Source organism: Ooceraea biroi, chromosome 2, assembly GCF_003672135.1.
Source record: "Ooceraea biroi isolate clonal line C1 chromosome 2, Obir_v5.4, whole genome shotgun sequence".
Classification (NCBI taxonomy): Eukaryota; Metazoa; Arthropoda; class Insecta; order Hymenoptera; family Formicidae; genus Ooceraea; species Ooceraea biroi.
Genome location: NC_039507.1, coordinates 882467 through 902393, shown reverse-complemented (window position 1 = coordinate 902393; position 19927 = coordinate 882467). Strand labels below are relative to the sequence as shown.

General features: G+C 37.7%; 2 protein-coding genes across 2 annotated transcripts in view; both read right to left on the bottom strand.

Moving 5' to 3' along the window:
- Positions 1 to 356: 356 nt before the first annotated feature.
- Positions 357 to 19927, bottom strand: part of LOC105287194 (fatty acid synthase) — a 30906-nt gene continuing 11335 nt past the window's right edge. Inside the window, exon 8 of the mRNA XM_026975468.1 lies at positions 357 to 478. The gene's annotated coding sequence lies outside the window, so the exon portion shown is untranslated. The remainder of the gene's footprint in view (positions 479 to 19927) is intronic.
- On the bottom strand, positions 441 to 12310 carry LOC105287903 (fatty acid synthase). Its single transcript, XM_026975467.1, is given in 8 exon segments — positions 441 to 912; positions 1287 to 2767; positions 2846 to 3203; positions 5063 to 5534; positions 5641 to 8405; positions 8408 to 8794; positions 8886 to 9239; positions 11943 to 12310. Coding segments are annotated over 8 exon segments (6270 nt in total). The 5' UTR covers positions 12001 to 12310; the 3' UTR covers positions 441 to 517.

Here is a 19927-nt window from a genome sequence, read left to right as displayed (position 1 = left end):
TCGAGCCCCTGGACACGGAAAGATGGACATAGTTTGTTGCGTGCGGGCGCGCGCGCACACACACACAACACCGAAGGGGGGGTGCGGGGGGCCGAAGGCAGGGTGGTGGGTGGAAAACGCTTTTTTTCATGTCTTTCCGTGTCGAAATAAACGGTGTCCAACTGCACGGTGCGCAATTGAACACTAATTTGCATTGCAAGTATGTACACACGCGTTTAATTTCGCGCGCTTTGACGTCACCGCGCATGCTCAGTCAGTGTGCGCTACGCCCGTAGATCGCTGGTATAACAGATTTCCTAACCCCGAAACTGTCACTTTTCAGTACGTTGTAACTTTTTTCTATTTCAGAGCGACGATTTTCCTTTTCGCAATCGTGTTTTAGGACCAAAATATACAATTATACAAAGTTTCAAGGAAATCGGTCAGGAAGAGACTCTCCTTAAGTATTACCATATTTTCTTTATTGAATAGAATATATTTTCGTAATTGTGTTAGCGGCAGCAGAGTGCTACTAAAGCTAATGCTTTTTTATTCTTTCGACATTTCGTGTCACAGACATTTGTTGCAGTTCAGCAACCGTTAAGGTCCCGATTTTCTGCAATGACAATATGATATCATAGTTCCTCTCGAGAATCTGCTTTATTTCCACGTTTGTTAGCGAGTCCATACCCATACTGTTTAGGGTATCGTCAGAATTCATTGTACTGCTGTTCTTAATGCCTAATATATTGAGGACAGCACTGACAAGATCGATTTTGTCCTCGCTGTTCGCTGTTTGATGCTTCTCGGATAATACCATTGACCCTAATATTGGATGTGGTTGTTGAAGGAAGATGTCCATAGTCTCGAGACAACTCGATATCTGTTGCTGCACAATATCCTTTACGACGATGTTATTATTTTCCATGGATTCTAGAATATAAATAGAACAGCAATTTCCAAACTGAACGAAGAAATTTCAATATATTATACGTATTACATACATATATCTGCATTATGCTTGTATAGAAAATCACAATTTTATATCGTCAGAAAAAAAAGTATTAAAACATGCAATAAAAGGGAAAAAAAGAAATAGAAAGTGCAACATCATGTGAACAACGTCTGTTATAATCTGTTCAATCGAAATTTCATATTCCTTTGAGAGTCAAGATATTGAAGAACTATGAAGAAAATCATGATAAAAGAATTAACGTCTCTGTAAAACATTTGTAAATTATTAATATAATTATTGATACTAAAACAGAATCTGTTATCTTCTCGATACATTTTCTGTATTATATTACCCATTAATCCGACATTTCCGATAAATCCCCATTGGATAGCAAGACCAGGTAATCCGTCAGCCTGTCTCCGCTCCACAATTCTTTCCATAATCGAGTTCGCGAGACCGTAATTAGACTGGCCCAAGTTGCCACGACCGCACGACATAGATGAGAATACGACGAAGTAATCCAGTAACGGGCAGAATTTCCTGGATACCGTGTCCAAGTTTCTCGTGACGTCGGCTTTTGGTGCAATCACTGTTTTCAGATCCTCCTTCTTCATATTCTCGATCAAAGTATTGCGCAGGATGACCGCCAGATTAAATATACCGCCTACAGGAGCCAATCGGTTACTCTCTTCGATTAAACATTCGGCACCCGCTATTGCAGTAGTGTCCGCTGTAGAAATCAGGACCTGTACACCATTTTCGCGCCATTGGCGCACGCAAAATGCTTGGTAGCCGGTGCGAATGCCCGTGCGCGATACTAGAACAATGTTCCTGGCACCGCGAGTGATCATCCAGTTGGCCAACTCCAAGCCGAACCCACCAAGACCGCCAACTAGTACATATGACTTCTTCGGATTCATGTAAGTACGCGATATGGCGGTCACTGTTTTCCGCATAGGTACTGTACACTTCACCGGCTCTTCATCTCGGATCTTCAGTAATATTTTACCGATGTGCTTGCCGCTTGCCATCAATTTAAATGCCTCCTGAAGCTGCTCCATGAAAAAGACGGTCGAGATCAACGGGCGAACCGTGCCATTCTTGATTCCTTCAGAAACGAGTTTCACCACTCTCTGCCTCTCCGCGTAATCTTCGAACAACATCTCCAGCAGTATACCGTGGAAGGAGATGTTCTTCAGAAACATCGACATGCCTAAGGGATTATCGTTCCATAAGTCGTACTTGCCGATCTCGAGAAAACGGCCATTCGTAGCGAGGCATCGTATGCTGGCCAGTAGCTTCTCCTCGGCCAGTGAATTCAATACCACGTCGACCCCGCGACCATGCGTCTCAGTGAAAATCAGTTGCTCGAAACTCGTATCCCGCGAACAACCGATCTGCCTGTCAGTCAATTGCGGGAAGATCCTCTTGAGAAATTCTCGCTTATGTAGTGTGCCGACGGTAGTATAAACCGTACAACCTATGTGCAAAGCAATAGCGATTGCCGCCTGACCGACGCCACTTGTACCGCAGTGGATTAATATGCTTTCGCCCGCTTTCAATTGACCTCGCATGAGCAGAGCGTAGTAGCTGGTCGCGTAGACGAGTGGCACCGTCGCTGCTTGTTCCAGCGTCCACTCATCGGGCACCTCCCAGGTGAAGCTGAGATCCGCCAGTACGGTAGTCGCCAGTGCGTCGGATTTGTTGATACCCATCACGCGGCGACCATCTGCATCTCTGCCAGAGAACTCTAATCCCAATGGACAGTCTTCCGTAGTTAATTTTCCTGGGAAGACGTCCGGTGACAACTTACCGTTCGCCAACATGATATCCCTGTCGTTCACGCAAAATATTTAATCGACGTATCTTTATTAATTGGAAGAGCGATGCATGATGCTCAACGATACTTACCTAAAATTCAACGATGCGTAGTATACACTGCAGAGTGCCGTATCTGGAGATTTATCAGCCTGGTAACAATTTAACGGGCTCTCAATCCATCTTAGACTGTTTATATCTCCCCTGGCCAATGTATTTACGTAAGCGTGCTCCACTTGTGAAGATGCATTGGTCTGATTAAATCGTAAGTGTCGATAGCTACCCCATTGTCCTTTCTTCAACACGTTAGCCACCAATTCCTTATTGAGTTGATCCGCATAGAATTGCACGGATAAATCAAACTTGGGAGCGTCCTTATCTTGGATGAGAATGTAGCGCATATTTGTACTGTCGATTTCATATCGGATGCAATTCATGAATCCCATTAGACCTAATGAAAAAATGATGAGAAAAATGCTAGTTTTTAATCAAGCGACGCGGTAGCGTCGCGACGCCAAGTACATAATAAAAAATAAGGTTCCGAACAATGAGAGTCATTGCATAAACATCGAGCGTTACAAAGTTTAGTGCATAGACGTCGAGCGCTACCGCATAGCTTATCTGGAATTCATATCATTTGACAGGTCACATAAACTTGTGATGAAAATATTTCAGGAACTACAGCCGTTATCAAAAATCTAACGGCACTTTTATTATATAATATGGGTGCAAGCTTTCGATTGCGACCAATTTGAATAAGAATGATACAGTCAGTCCTGAGATATTGTAATCGTTATATTAAAATTGTGACGTTCCGTTTTCCATTTCCGTGGGATTTCAGACCACTCACGTACATATGGTCGCACATCCATATATAAAGCGATTTTGTCACTCAAGCTGCCGTTACACATGCATGATTTAATTTATTATAAATTAAAACTGATTTTAATACTTGGATAATGTTTTAAGATAAATATATAAATTGCAAATACTATAAAAAAATTATTAAAAAAATTTTAAAAGAGTATTACAAATTATTAAAAAATGTGATACATAGGAAATGTTTTATTTCACGATAAAGACCTAAATTGCAAGTAATTGCAAGCAACATTATCGACGACGACGACGACGACGACGTTGATGTGGTGCAACGTCGTCGTCGTTGTTGTTGCCGTCATCAACGTGGTGCAACGTCATCGTCGTCGTCGTTGACGTGGTGCAACGTCGTCGTTGTCATCGACGTGGTGCAACGTCATCATCGTCATCGACGTGGTACAACGTCATCGTCGTCGTCGTCGTCGTCGTCGTTGTTGTCGCCGTCATCGACGTGGTGCAACGTCATATTAGTTAGTGAGAAAGGAATTGACTGCACCAATACCACGAATTTTATTGCATAATGTCGAGCGCTACCACATTCATTGCATAAAATTATAAAACTCATAAAAATGATTTATGTGAAAGTAAAGCTATATTGCTATATAAGCTATATAAGCTATATAAGCTATATTAATAAAACTTATTACAAATTGCATCGGAACGATGTACGTGTTAGCATGCAAAATAATTGATAATAAAACATAAAAAGAAATTATGTAATACTAATTATATGTTCAAAAGAATGTAAAACTAAAATATAGTCAAATTTTAAAAATTTACAAAAAAGAGAGATCCCTAAAAAAGCTTTTTAAAAAAAGAAAAAATATATACGCCAAGTACATAAAAACTCCCAACTTGTCAAAACTCAAAACTAAATATGAAATCAATAATTAATGAGCCAAGTATCTAGAAGCAGTTTGAGTATTTTACCCAAACGTTTTTCATGCATACTCTCTTATCGCATGACGACATTGAAGTACTTGGCGTGCCCGAATCACATTAACACGTCCTATCCTACCTATAAGAGACACAAAATCATTTGCGAGTCATTATTGAAAATCATGAAGATACAAGATACAATACAAATCAAGATTTTGTACACATTTACAAGAATACATGACCACTGCGATTCGGGCACGCCAAGTACTTCAATGTCGTCATGCGATAAGAGAGAATGCATGGAAAACGTTTGGGTAAAATACTCAAACTGCTTCTAGATACTTGACTAATTAATTATTGATTTCATATTTAGTTTTGAGTTTTGACAAGTTGGGAGTTTTTATGTACTTGGCGTATATATTTTTTCTTTTTTTAAAAAGCTTTTTTAGGGATATGTGTTATTTATTTCATCGTGAAAAATGAAATAAAATAGCGCGCGCATAGAACGCGCAGCTGTGTGTTGCTAGTGTATATATAAATCTCTTATGGGCTTACCGGATAATTCATCGTCCTGAGATACAAGGATTACTTCCTGAGCTTCCTTATCTTCGTTAGCGGATTTTTTAAGCGCCCCTTTCACGCTTTCCAGCAACGAAAAATTATTCTCTGTTATCTGTATTATGATCGGTTTTCTCGTCTTCTTCTGTTTTTTAAATAATAGATAACTCTTTCCTACAGAATCAATCTGTCTTCCAGCCAATGTCAGATCTTTTTCCTTCAGCACAATTTTCCAGTCAAGTTGCTTGGCAGATTCTTGTAGAAGAATAAAACTGCCAGGTCTTAAGCCAGTCGTTAGATTTTCGAAAACATGATAAGATTTATTAGATAAAATATCTGTCGCAATAACAAGATGCATATTCTGAGCAAGAATTGCGCTATTCGCATCTTGCGTCACAAAGTCACCGTTCATCTTTGTTTCGTTGAAAACTTCTTTATAATTGTTGGGCGATGCAATGGACAGGTCGAGCTAAAACAGATTTTCTTATAAAGCATTTTTACAAAACGCAGCAACCATAATATACAGAATATAATAGTTTGTTGTTACTCATTGAAGTCTAATAAAGCACACTTACAATAACCGAGAACTCTCCACGGAAAATATCAGATATTAGTGGTGTCAGAAGAGCGTTCTCCGTTTGTTCGTTTGCAACTTCCACGGCCTTGATTTTAGATGTTATAAAATTCTCGCGCACGATTTGCAATAGCACAGTGAGTGCGTGCAATTGCCCCATCCATGGATCTTCTACCAGACAGTGCGGATTGTCATACGGTACAAAGGTATACTGTTCATGCCTAGGCTGAACCTGCTTTCGTCGTGGAGCCAAAGCAGTTTTGAATCCTCTCACCTCAATACCACCAGATTTGATGACATTGATGTCTTTATAATTATATATTGGTATTTTATTTTCCAATTTCTCGATGAGTTGTGTATGAAAAACGGGATCGATCACAACGTGCTGAATGTACTTCGGCATACATGTCACTCTGTGATAGAAGGCTATGAAAAAGTGGAGCATACTATCTAAGTAGGGGATCCAATCGTTGAACCAATGCAGCACGCCAGTTGTCCCATAATTGTCGCAGGATTTAACACCTTGGAAAATACCACTATACTCGTATCCTTGCAGATTCAATTGTTTGTAAACGTCTCCAGTATTCATAGGCAGGTTCTCCTTATCAGTAGGCGGTGACAATGGCGGCAAATCTAACTGTTCTTTCTTGATATTCTTGGACACACGAATGTTTCCGGTGATGAGGACTGAATTGGATTCACAGATCTGGAAAAAGCCCGTTTCTCTGAAGATATTTATCAAGAATGTTATTGCGCCCTCTTTCGGTATGATCGTGGAGCGTTGAAAATGCACATTCTCAAAGATCACCGGCAGTCGTTCGAAATGAATACCGTGCATTTGTGCGAAGATCTTCCAGATCAAAACTAGATAACCAACACCCGGGAAGAAAACTCGTCCCTCCAGTCGATGTCCTGCCAAGTATGCGTCCGTTTCATTCGATAGATCGACTGTGACGACGTAGTCTCCCGCTTGTCCTGAAGTTATCTGGTGATAAGTGGGCACTTCCCACGTGATAGAGTGGTCCCATTTGACCAGTGATCCGATCATCGGCGTTCCGCGACCGACAGGAAAATTCACCGGCGGATACAACTTAAGGATGTTGGGTTGTGCGCCGACCGTGTACAGTTTACCTATGTTGGATAGTAGAAAAGCCAGATTATTGATGTGATCTCGTTTCTGGAGACTGATCTTGGCTACTGTCTTTGGTAGCGATCTATGTAGAATCGCTTGTAGCAGACCGTGCGGCGCGATCTCGATTGTGACTGCGTTTTCTGGAATATGCGTTATCGCCTCCCGGAAGAGCACGGGAGACAGCAAGTTATTCACGAAATAAGCTGGTGAGCTGAATTGAGCGATCGGAGTGTTCCATGCGGCCTCGGGTACTGAAGTGGAGATCCATTTGGCCGATCTCGGTTTGAAATTTGACATGATTCCATCGAGCGAAGCCCGCAGCTTAGATTCGGACGCAGCGATATATTTGCTGTGAAAAGCAAACCCACAGCTGTCAATCAACTTGGCGAAGATGTTCTTGCTTTTTAGTTTTTTCATGAATGTCTGCAAAGATTCAATTGGACCGGAAACAGTGATCAAATCTATGGAATTATTACAGGCAGGGATGATATCAGACGGACATATTTTCTTGGCTTCCTCCCAACTCAGACCGATAGCTGCCATAGTACATGGTTCCAACTTAGCACTTATAAGTGAATCACCTCTGAAATAGGCTATTAACATGGTTTGCTCCAGTGTAACGGTGCCATCGGCGTAAGCGCAAGCCAATTCTCCAATGGAGTGTCCGACTATGCCGTCTGGCTGGATGCCTATCAGTGTCAGTAGGTCTACTAGAGCGATCTGTATAGCTACGATTGATACAAAAGTGTTTGTCACATTTTTGTATGTTTCGTCGGTGCTGTTCAAGATAATATTCATGAGATCGACATCGTAAGGCAGCAGTGTATCCGCACAACGTTGCAGACTGCGCTGGAAAACTTCGATGCCAAGCAGTTCCTTGCCCATACCCGGCCATTGAGCGCCCGTGCCGGAAAATAAGAACCAAATAGGACGCTGTTCATCGTTTTTCGTTATTTCAATTATTTCACGTGTACTACTGTCGCCGTCGAATATCTCATAGCCACGGACTCTGTGTTCTAATATCTTGTCTTTGTGTACGACATGTAACAGTGAGAGGAACTCATCGTCTCCCCTATGCTCCTTCGCCTTATCTAGCAACGTGTGTACAGCTTCCTCTGTGCGACCTGACACCAAGACCAGCTTGGATGGCAATCCAGTATTCAACGTTGACGGTAACTTCGGCTTGGGATTGCTGTGTAGGATGACGTGGCCGTTCGCACCACCAAAGCCGAACGAGTTAATGCCTACGAAACCGCCGTTCCACGGTGTTGCCTTGTCAATTACACGTATGCGTCCTTCTTCACACGCAGGAATGTTTGGATTCGGGATGGCAAAATGCAAATTTGCTGGAATCACGCCCGTTTCCATTGCGATTAATACTTTGGCGATCGAACAGAGTCCGCTGGCAGGTTCCGCATGTCCCATGTTGGATTTCACTGAACCGATTAGCAGCGGTGTTTTCCTGTTCTTGCAGAACATCTTATCGATGGAATTCACTTCTTCCAAATCGCCCATTTTGGTGCCAGTACCATGCGCCTCCACGTAGACCACGTCAGCAGGATCAATTTTCGCCTCGCTGTACACCTCACGCAACATTTGATTCTGCATCTTGCCACTGGGATACGTGATACCCTGGGCTTGTAGCCGTCGTTGTTAAGTTTTGTACCGATTACCGTGCCGTATATTCGCCGTGCGTCCTTCGCCTTTTGCAGGTACATTGCCACCACCGCCTCAGACCTGACGTATCCGTCAGCCGCGGCATCGAAAGCCTTGCACTTACCGTCCTGGGACAGCAGATTCAACTTCTGGAAGTGAAGTGCATTCGCCGGTTTCAGCAGGAGATTCACTGAGCCGATAATCGCGCTGTCGCATTCGCCGGCGCGCATCGTGGCAATCGCGTAGTGCAAGGCGAACAAGCTCGAGGAACAAGCAGAGTCCAACGTGCAGCTCGGTCCGACAAAGTTGAACGCGAAGGAAATTCTGTTGGAGAACATCGCTCTGCAACAACCGAGCAATCCGTATCCTACAACCAAACGCAAGTTTATCGAACGATTTGTCTCGCACTAAGAAAGAATAATTTATATTGCAGAAGAAATGTCTTAAATTGTACAAACCGTTTATGCTGTGCAGGTCTTTCGACCAAAAATCGTCGGACTCCGAAGCGGAAGCACCGACAAACACGCCAGTACGCGATCCTCTTATGGTTGAAGGATTGACACCGGCATCGACTATCGCCTCGTACGTTGCTTCTAGTAGCAGACGAAGTTGCGGGTCCATTACGTGTGCCTGTTTTTGATGCACCCCGAAGAAAGAGGCATCGAAAGTGCTGAGGTCTTTAATCTTGCCGGATCTGTGCGGTAGCCCGCACATACCTGCTGGCCAACGGCGCTCGTCATCATTCACCATGTCCATTTGCTTCATTAGATTTTCTTTAAACTCTTCCATATTCGATGACTCGGGAAAACGGCCTTAAAGAACGTTATATTATCAGACATGTTATGTTGCTGTTCATTCTGCTTGATTGTTTCTTGATAGATACACGTCTGTAAAGTTAGCACGTTTTTTAAAAAATAAACTTCATTACAGTTCTGCATGTACTCCTAAGAGTTCTAGAGTTCCTTAAGAAAACAGTTCTGTCATATTAAGTACAAAAAACTGTCGATAAATTTTCGGGTTGCCAATTAACTTTACAAAACGAAGTAAGAAAAATTACGATATCTCCTTACATATTAGTTTGAGCACTTCGAGACTTAATAATAATCGTTAGAACTCGTGAGGTGCTACCCAGAATTCTCAACGGAACGTTGGAATTGTCAAAAAATATCTCGAGTCAAACATTTCTAAGTCCCTCGGGTCGAAACATTGTTTGAGAGTTCTGGATATCAAGAGTTCTAATTATTATTAATATAAGACTTGAAGAGCTAAAATAAAAAGCTAAACGAGTTCTCGCCAATTTTCGTTCCTCGAATCAAAAATTTCTAAGTCTCTCGGGTCGAAAAATTAGAACTCTTAGGGGTGCATGCAGAACTGTAACGAAAAGTTTATTTTTTAAAAGATGCGCCCTGGCGGGCCGCCTTGACAAGTGTTGGACAGTACTGGACAAATACCAGATGTATTCTCGACAAATTTTGAATCATATAGACGTAATTAGACAGTTTTTGTACTTGTAAAGGTCCAGATATAGTTCGGAACGAGTATAAAATGTTCAGCAGTCCATCTACATTTTATCAGGAGTTGTCAAAGATATACTGCGTTCTGATTATGACCAAATCTTGTCTACGTCACTCAATGTATTTGGACATAATACATCCAAATTTAGTCCAAGACTTATCCACAAAATCGGTTTCTACACATTATTAACAATGTATTTATAAAAACATCTCTATTATATTAACTTTAACTAGGCTTAGCTTTAGCTGGACCAGTCCTGAAGTTCCAGCGGTATTTTTGACAATTTATAATTTACAGACAAGTCATATGAGCTTTTTAGAAGTCAAACTAATGAACTATGTTTTTGTAAATTTTTTAATTTTAATATAAATTTTATTGTATTTAATACATTTAATACATAATTGATATTAAAATTTAAAAAATTACAATAAATAAAATTCATTAATTTTTACTAGTGAAAAGCTCATACATGACTTGTCTGAAAGTTGTTTAAATTGTCAAGATATCACTAAAAGTAGTCTAGAATTTGTCTTGCCCAGGCACACATGGTAGCCTAATATATGTTTCTTAGACGTATCTAATGTCTAAGAAACATAAAGTACCATTTAAGAAACGGTTTAAATAGAAACCGTCTTTAGACCTAAATTTTAAAAACGTATTTTTCACGTTTCCACAGAAACGAAAAATGTGTTTTATTAAATTGATTCAAAATTATATAATTAATATAGAAAAAAATAGTAATTTCTACTTAATTTGCGAGTATTAATTATTTTTACATCTACGTTTCAATGTACTCGATTATGGAACAAGAGACAAAAATCAACACAAGTGTGTGTGATTCCCACCTCTGATTCACCAAGCGACCGATAGATGGCTAAGCCAGACGTGACGTTCTCGCAAGTAACATTTGTGTTATCACCTTATAAATAACCATTCGGAAAACCGATCCAATACTCTTTTCTTCTTCTTTTCTTTTGAAACTTTTGAGATCACTATTACTTGAAGTGATATTTCAAAAGAGTGAAATTCCACTACACGAAATTTAGAGAGTAATTCATAAAATATGAAAATCTAGTTTTTTACAAAAATGTGACTTAACTCTGTCTATCTTTAAGGCACTTATATAGAGAATTGATAAATATTTTTCTGATGGTTTCTGAAACTTATTTTTACCGAAAAAAAAACGTTTCTCCTAACGTTTTTTCGTTGGACAGTTTTTTCCTAAATAAACGTTTCAATAAAATGGTTATGAAACGTTGCAGCAAAACGTTTATGAAACGGTTTTGAAACCAATGTGTGCTGCTTGGGTGATGTTTCTGTTATTTTCGACTTACATAAATAAATTTGACAGGTTTTAGACTGACTAAGCAGCGTTATTTCGACAGCATTTATACAGTGTGTAGACAGATATTTGTCCAAAAAATGTCTCAAAATGAGACTAGTAAACGTATTCTGACATCCAGAACGCATCTAAAACCACTCCCCAGTAAGCAAAATGTTCGCAGCCTGCCTGCAGGCTGGCAACAGATTCGATCAGAAACCCATACCAGAACCATAGTCATCTGTGTCCGCATTAAGCTTTTGTTTTGTCGGCAGAGACTGTAGAACAGAACCTGACAACAGATTGTCGACAGAATCTGTATAAAACATAACTGGACAACAGCGCCGCGCAGATCCTGCTCGGTTTCTGCCGTCAATCTGCTGACAGATATTAGCAGGCTCTGCTCGGTTTCTGCCGACTAGCTGCTGTCTAGTTATGTGAGCAGATATTGTTGTATTTCTGCTGACATACCGACAACATCATTTGTTATATCAGTTCCTGTATGCAGTTTGCAGTCTTTCTGCCTTCAAAATTTGTAGCGGGTATTTGACGAAAATCTGTTCTAACAGACTTGGCTATCTTGGTCTAAACTAAATCTACTGTCTGCCTAAAATCCGTCAAGGTGGCCCTCCAGGATGGTGCTAAAGATGAGGTTCACAGAGGTTTGATAGATACTTACCTGAAATGCCCGCAATGACAATGTCATCGTCTACGAGACACGGTATACTGTCCTCCATATTTCTCCTACGATTACTGATACTCAATAATCTTGAAGATGTTCCCAAAGAAATATTTTGCCAAATTCCTTTTCCTCAAAAGAACGCAGTTGTTCCAAGCAAATAGTTGTTCCAAACAAATAGTTGTTCTATCTTTTCTATTTATGTCTATTATGTTACGTTACATTAATTTCATCAAGAAAATAGACGTCCTAATAAAGAGAATGAATTAAAAAATGCTTATTACCTGTCTGTAAGCTTCACTTTACTTTTGTATACTAATACGATATATTCGGAAATGAAGACAAAAGTTTTTCTTCGATGGAATAACGCTAGGTCAATAACGAAATACCAAAGACGAATAATGAAACTGATAGAGTCCGCTGTTTCATTATATATATACAAGACTAATCAGAAGATCACAAAGCTTGAAGTAATAGATTCAAGAAATAGGGGTAATTTGAGATAAGAAATATGTGACTGATAAAAACAACATAGAGATATCCCATACCGCACAAAATATTCGGAGAATATTCTAACAACATGATTTCCATATGTTCTGATTGTGAGAATATTCGAAAAGAATATTCGTAAACAGTTTCACGAATGTTCTAAATGTTATTGGTATGTTATTTGGTAAGTACTCAGAATATTCTAATGATATATATTTCAATGAATATTCTTATAATATTTTATTTCGTTTGTTATGTATCTAAATATTCCTATAACGTCCTACGAACTGTTTTGTGTAAAAATATATAACATTAATCGACTTATCAGGTCACACTTTTTATTCATTCCGTATCGTGATGCATTTCGTAGTACATGGTTTTGATAGAAATAGGTTTGTCGATCGAAATAATCCTATTTGTCCTAGAAAACATGTAGTAAAAGTTCGCAGGACTTCGTAGAAATATCCGGAAGACTCTGGACGTCTTTGATATTGGTCAATATCTGGTCTACGACTACGGGTACGTTCCATTTGACGCTCCCAAAGATCGCGAGCGTCATTCTATCTTTATTCAATGTTCAGTGAGCAATAAACATACGCAAAATGTTCATAGAATATGCTACAGAATATTTATAGAACATTCAGAGAATGTGAGTTTTTGTCAACTTTAAATGTTCCATGGAAGGTTCACAGAAACTCTGAAGCATTATATAAGAATATTCTAAACATTCTCTGATATTAATCTATGAATAATCATAGAACGTTTTCTTGTGCTGTATGGGTATATAATTCTTTCCTTCTGTCTCTTTGTCAATAGCTACTTATTTTGTACGTACAAAATGCACAACTTATTTTTAATTCTTTCCTTCTGTCTCTTTGTCAATAGCTACTTATTTTGTACGTACAAATTGCACAACTTATATAAGCATATTATCATACGAGGAAAACCACAAGATAAAAATAAGTTTTTCGAAATTTCTTTCCGTTTTTAAAATTAAGTCCAGGTCATTGACAAACATTTTTATGTGTATTGTAATTGTGGAAAATCATTTGTTGTTTGAGAGTTTTTTTCGTTTTTAACATACAGTCTAGTCAATTACAACGCATTTCTCTGTGGATAGTAATTGTGGAAAAGGATTTGTTGTTCTATGCAGCCAAAAAGAGAAAAAAATTAATAAAACAGAAAGGTCTCAGCAAACACAGAATATAACTATTATATATCTCAGAAGTAACACGTAATATAACAGTTGTTATACACTATTAATATTGAGGCTACATAATTTCTTTTATAACTGTAATATTACTTTGTTTTAAAACTTTATTATAACTGTGTTATTTCCTGGTTAATAATATATAATAATATATAACAGCAATATAAATTGAACATAACACGTGATATTACAAATGCTATATTATTATTACTTTGATGTTATACAACGTGTTATATAGAGATGTTATATTCATTTTATATTATATATATTATAACATGAATATAACATATATATTTAAAATGTTGCCTCTTTTCGTTGTTGGTATCCTTGCGTTCTTTTCAGTTCTTGCTGGTTCTTTCATCGTGTCAGCGTGTTGTTGCGTGGTATGGAAGTGCTCTCTTTATCCAAGGTAATCCTTAATTTCTAACATTGATTAAAAGTATTATTATAAAGACTAACTATTTGTGCATATATTTTTACTAGTATTCTTTAACTTATTGCAGTTAACCTATGTATATGTAATTAAAATGGTGTAGTAGGTTATGTATGCAAAAGTCACATTGCAAGAATACAATATCGGTCGTCTTCACTTCTACGGAACATTTAGAAATGCTTATCATTATCAAATGTACACAACTCTAAAGATTGATAATGAAATTAAGTATTTCTAAATGCTCCGTAGAAGTGGAAATGACTCGGCGTTGCATTCTTGCAATGCAACTTTTGCATCTATTACCATTTTACATATGCATAGATTAACTGCAATAAGTTAAAGAATACTGGTAAAATTATATGTACAAATATTTAGTTTTCTTTATAATGTAATACTTATTTTGAATACTTTTAATATTAATGTTACTGTTAGAAAAGATTACCTTGGATAAAGAGAACGCTTCCATACACGCAACAACACGCTGTGTATATTTTATATGTATATGTTTAGAGTGCAAAATATAATGATTAAATATTTATATTTTTCTTTTTCCTCTGGAAAAACTGCATCATTATAATAACTATAGCGTGATTGTTATTGTATATGTTACTGTATTAACTTATATATTTTATACATACTAATTCCAAGAAAGGTCTTTGAATTAATTTCGAGCGAAAGCAAATGAAATAGTTTGTTCTCGCTTAGAATTAATTCAAAGACCTTTTCTGGGATTAGTATGTATAAAATATATATTTTCATTCTACAGTTACTATTCAGTTACAAAAAATATAACAGTAATATAACAATTACATAATTTACATCACGATTATATATATGTTATATAATTATTGGCTAACTTTGTTAAGAGTATATAACATGTTACATACGTATTATATTCACGTTATATTGGGTCATTAAGTATGAAACTTTACAAATAGAACATAAACTTTTGCATTTTTTGGCACATGAACATGATTTATTTTCAATCGAAGTATGCGCCCATGTTATCTACACACTTCTGCCATTTTAGTGGTAGTTGGTCTATGCCTCTACTATAGAAGCCAGGAGTACGGGAATCGATGAAGTCGCGGAAGGTTGTTTCGACTGCCTGTTGAGAATTGAAGAATTTTCCCACCAAGAAGTTGTCCAAATTCCGGAAGAAGTGATAGTCGGTAGGTGATAGATCTGGTGAATATGGTGGATGACGGAGAGTTTCCAATTCCAACTCCTGTAGCTTTGCCACGGTCAGTCGTGCAGTGTGCGGTCGAGTATTATCATGCAACAGGATTGGCATTGACCGATTGACCAATTTCGGTTGTTTAATAGCAAGTTGTTGCATCATTTCGTCCAGTTGCTTGCAATATACTTCAGCCGTTATCGATGTACCAGGTTTCATAAAGTTGTAGTAGATAACACCTGACCTGGACCACCAAACAGTCACCATAAGCTTCTTCTGTGTAATGTTGGGTTTCGCGTGATGTCTCGGTGGTTCATCAGCGTTCAACCACTGATGTGAGCGTTTACGATTGTCGTAGAGTATCCACTTTTCATCGTAGGTCACAATTCGATTAAAAAAAGATTCATTTTTGTGACGGGAAAGCAAAGAAAGGGAAGCCTCTAGACGTTGCGCCTGCTGCGCATCGGTCAATTCGTGCGGGACCCATTTGTCCAACTTCTTTATCTTACCAATTGCAGCTAAATGAACCAATATGGTGGGTATGGAAACATTGAATATCGATGCCAATTCACGTGTACTTTGAGATGGATCGGACTCTACTACGGCTCTCAAGTGATCATTATCCACCTTCGTCTTTGGTCTTCCACGTGGCTCATTAGCGAGGCTGAAATCTCCATCTCTAAAGTTTTTGAACCAATTGCCCACCGTTGCTTTAGTAGTTGAACCTTCACCAAATACAGCGTTGGTATTACGAGCTGTCTCCGACACTGTGGTTCCACGGCGGAACTCATATTCATAAATCACACGAATTTTGGACTTTTCCATAGTTCCATAAAAAAGAATCCACCAATAAAACTAATGAAGATATTTGAACAAACAAATATGACATTTGAAGAGCGAACATACATCTATCACACTAACCTAACCTGATACTGACGTCTGGCGCCAAATTTGAGATAACAAATGTTAAAGATGGCGCTTTTACATTTATAAAGTTTCATACTTAATGACCCAATATAATTGTAACATGTGTGAGTAGGAAATTACTACTAACGTGTATATAACCTAGTACATCTATGTAATATTGCGTGTTACATTCCGTTTTATTACGGTAATGTAATAGTTATATACCCGTGTTTGCTGGGCAACAACGAAAAGAGGCAACATTTTAAATATATATGTTATATTCATGTTATAATATATATAATATAAAATGAATATAACATCTCTATATAACACGTTGTATAACATCAAAGTAATAATAATATAGCATTTGTAATATCACGTGTTATGTTCAATTTATATTGCTGTTATATATTATTATATATTATTAACCAGGAAATAACACAGTTATAATAAAGTTTTAAAACAAAGTAATATTACAGTTATAAAAGAAATTATGTAGCCTTAATATTAATAGTGTATAACAACTGTTATATTACGTGTTACTTCTGAGATATATAATAGTTATATTCTGTGTTTGCTGGGTTATAATATGCTGAATAGAGCCACAGAATATTCTTTGAAATATTCTCGTAATATACAAAACAGAGTTTGGGAATATTCACAGGATATTTTATATAGGTATAATTTATACATGAAAATTTACATTACTTAAAATATTTTAAATATTTGAGATACACCAATTATTTTTTACGTGTCTACTATGCATCAATATTCTGTGTATAATTGCTTTTTAAACTCTAGATATTTATGCAAATACATATTTTGATAGACAAAGGATAAAATAATAATACTTATTAAAATCATAATCTATTTAAACATTTATTATGAAAATGCAGTTTTCTATATTTATTATATGTTAACAGATATTTTAATTTTGTTACACTGCGAAAAATGATTGTAGGTATTTGAAATTGGTGTATTTAAAATATTTAAAATGTTTTAATTAATGTAAATTTTCGTTTATTTAAAATAAAATTAGAAACAATATAAATTTTAAATATTTTATTATAATTAATATATTATCATATAATAAGGTAATTATGCATAATACGGGAGCCAGTCCCGATGACCTTGACCTTGACATATGTTATAAAGGTCACCCTCTTGAGTGACCTTCAAAAAGTTTTAGCCGGCGGTTATTGTTTATTAAAAAATTAATAACCAAAGAAGTTCAATAATTTTGCACAAATTTTCAGCTATCTACGCTCTTTCACAGCTCGCTTCGCGGGAAGGCGGGGGCAGGGGCTTCGCCCCTCTCCCCCGCCGGAGCCAGTGTAACAGATTTCACCGTACAGAGTTCAAATTAGTTTATATATTTGTGTATTTGACACCTTATATAGAGTATACTAGAGAACCTCAAGTAAAAGTATGGACATCGTGGATTCGCACCTGATTGGTGGGATCGAAAATGGCGGATTTGAGGTTTATCAATTAAGGGACTCTACTAAATAAAATACATCTTTGTTAGAAAAAGAAATGGCACCTAACATTAATTGTGAAAATAACAATATCTTTATAAAATAAATATTCCTGGTGGAAAAATTTATCATATTTTCTAAAAAAATTGGAACGTTTCTCAGAATAAATCAGAAAATCTAAAAAAATTTGAAAAATCATTACTTGTTATTATGTTTTATAAATTTTCATACATAGAGATACCGAAAATTCTTATCCAGTCATTTCTGAAAAATATTAAGAAAATAATAATTTTTCATGTTGTCCATGGGAGTCTCTGTGTCGCAAGTACAAAAATTTTCAGAAAAATTAATATTATCATACCAAGGCGCGTATATTAACTTATATAACTGTCAGGATAAATCTTAACGTCGAGTAAGAACTCAACGTGTGCACCGCATAGCGGTGCGGAGCGAAACCGCATATTCCTATCTGTTTAAATTTGAATTGTGTCAAAAGCTGCAGATTCTGCTCGGTTTCTGCTGCCAATTTGCTCACATTGCCTGTCAGCAGACACTATTGCATTTCTGATAACAGTTTGATAACATCATCTGAAAGAGCAACTTCTGTATAAACTCTGTTGCCTTTCTGACATCAAAAATTTACTGCAGACACTGCTCAGAATTTGTTCATGCAGGTTTGGCTATCTGGGTTCTTATAAAAGACGTCTTCTAAAACTATCAGATTGAGAGCAGATTGATTTTAATCTTATATAAATTGTATAAATAATATTAATATTATTTAATTAATAAAATTAAATTAATGAAATATAAATTTTATCGAATTATGTAATTTTATTTCCACATTCCTTCTTCAGAATAAAGAAAACTATTAATATAGCAATATACAATATATATATATAGATCATACCCAGTAAGCAAACCTTCAGCAGTATGTCGACAGATTGGCAGCAGATTCAATCAGAATAATGCAACAGATCCGGTACCATCTGTGTTCGCATTAAGATTGTGTTCTGCCAGCAGATCCTGCTAACATGATCTGACAGCAGATTGGCGACAGAAACCGAGCAGAGCCTGCCGACATAACCTGGCGGCAGATTGGCGACAGAAATAGAGCAGGATCTGCGCAGTGTAGTTGGCAGCAGATTGGCGACAGAAACCGAACAGAGCCTGCCGACATAACCTGGCGCCAGGTTGGCGGCAGGCTCTGTTCGGTTTCTGTCGCCAATCTGCTGCCAACTACACTGCGCAGATCCTGCTCTATTTCTGCCGCCAATCTGCCGCCAGGTTATGTCGGCAGGCTCTGTTCGGTTTCTGCCGCCAATCTGCTGTCAGATCATGTTATAAGCAGGATTTGCTGGCAGAACACAAGCTTAATGCGGACACAGATGGTGTGCTTACTGGGTGGATTTTGTACCCAATCTGTGGCCTCTCTGCTCACATATTTTGTCGAACAGATTTTACCAATGTCTGTTCTTCGCAGGTTTGGCTGACTGGGTATATAAAAGCCATTTAAACAGCTGATTGGGTGCAGCGTCTACTCATAGTGTTTGCTATCAATCTGCTCTCAAGGTTTGCGCGCAGACCCTGCTCGGATTCTGGTACCAATCTGTTGCCAGGTATGAGCGCAGGCTTTGCGCGGTTTTTGCTGCAAATCTGCTCGTGTTGCTTGACAGCAGGCTCTGTCACACTTCTGGCAGCAATTTGACAACATAATTCCAGAAAACAGATCTTCCTTCCAATTTGTTGTTTTTCTGGTATCAAAAGTTTGTAGCAGGCACTGCTCGAAATTTGTTTGCTCAGATTTTGCTATCTGGGTAAATGTTTGAAATGTCAAACATTAATAAAAATCTTGAAAACGGCGACAACGAAAGTGTTTGAAATTTTAAACACTTATTATTTAGAGTGTAGAATATCCTATAGAATATATATAGAAACAGTCCATAAACATACGCAAAATGTTCATAGAATATGCTACAGAATATTTATAGAACATTCAGAGAATGTGAGTTTTTGTCTACTTCAAATGTTCCATGGAAGTTTCACAGAAACTCTAAAGAATTATATGAGAATATTCTAAACATTCTCCGATATTATTCTATGAATGATCATAGAACGATCTTGTGCTGTATGGGTTGTAATAACCAATCGCATTTCCGAACGTGACCGCCTCAATTTTGTGCGTACAAATTGCCAAATTTTTGTAAAAAGCTTTTTATTGTGCAAATGGCAGCACTAGAGAACCTCAAGTAAGGACTCATGCCCACAGGACGCGGTAACGCGGCAATGCGTAAT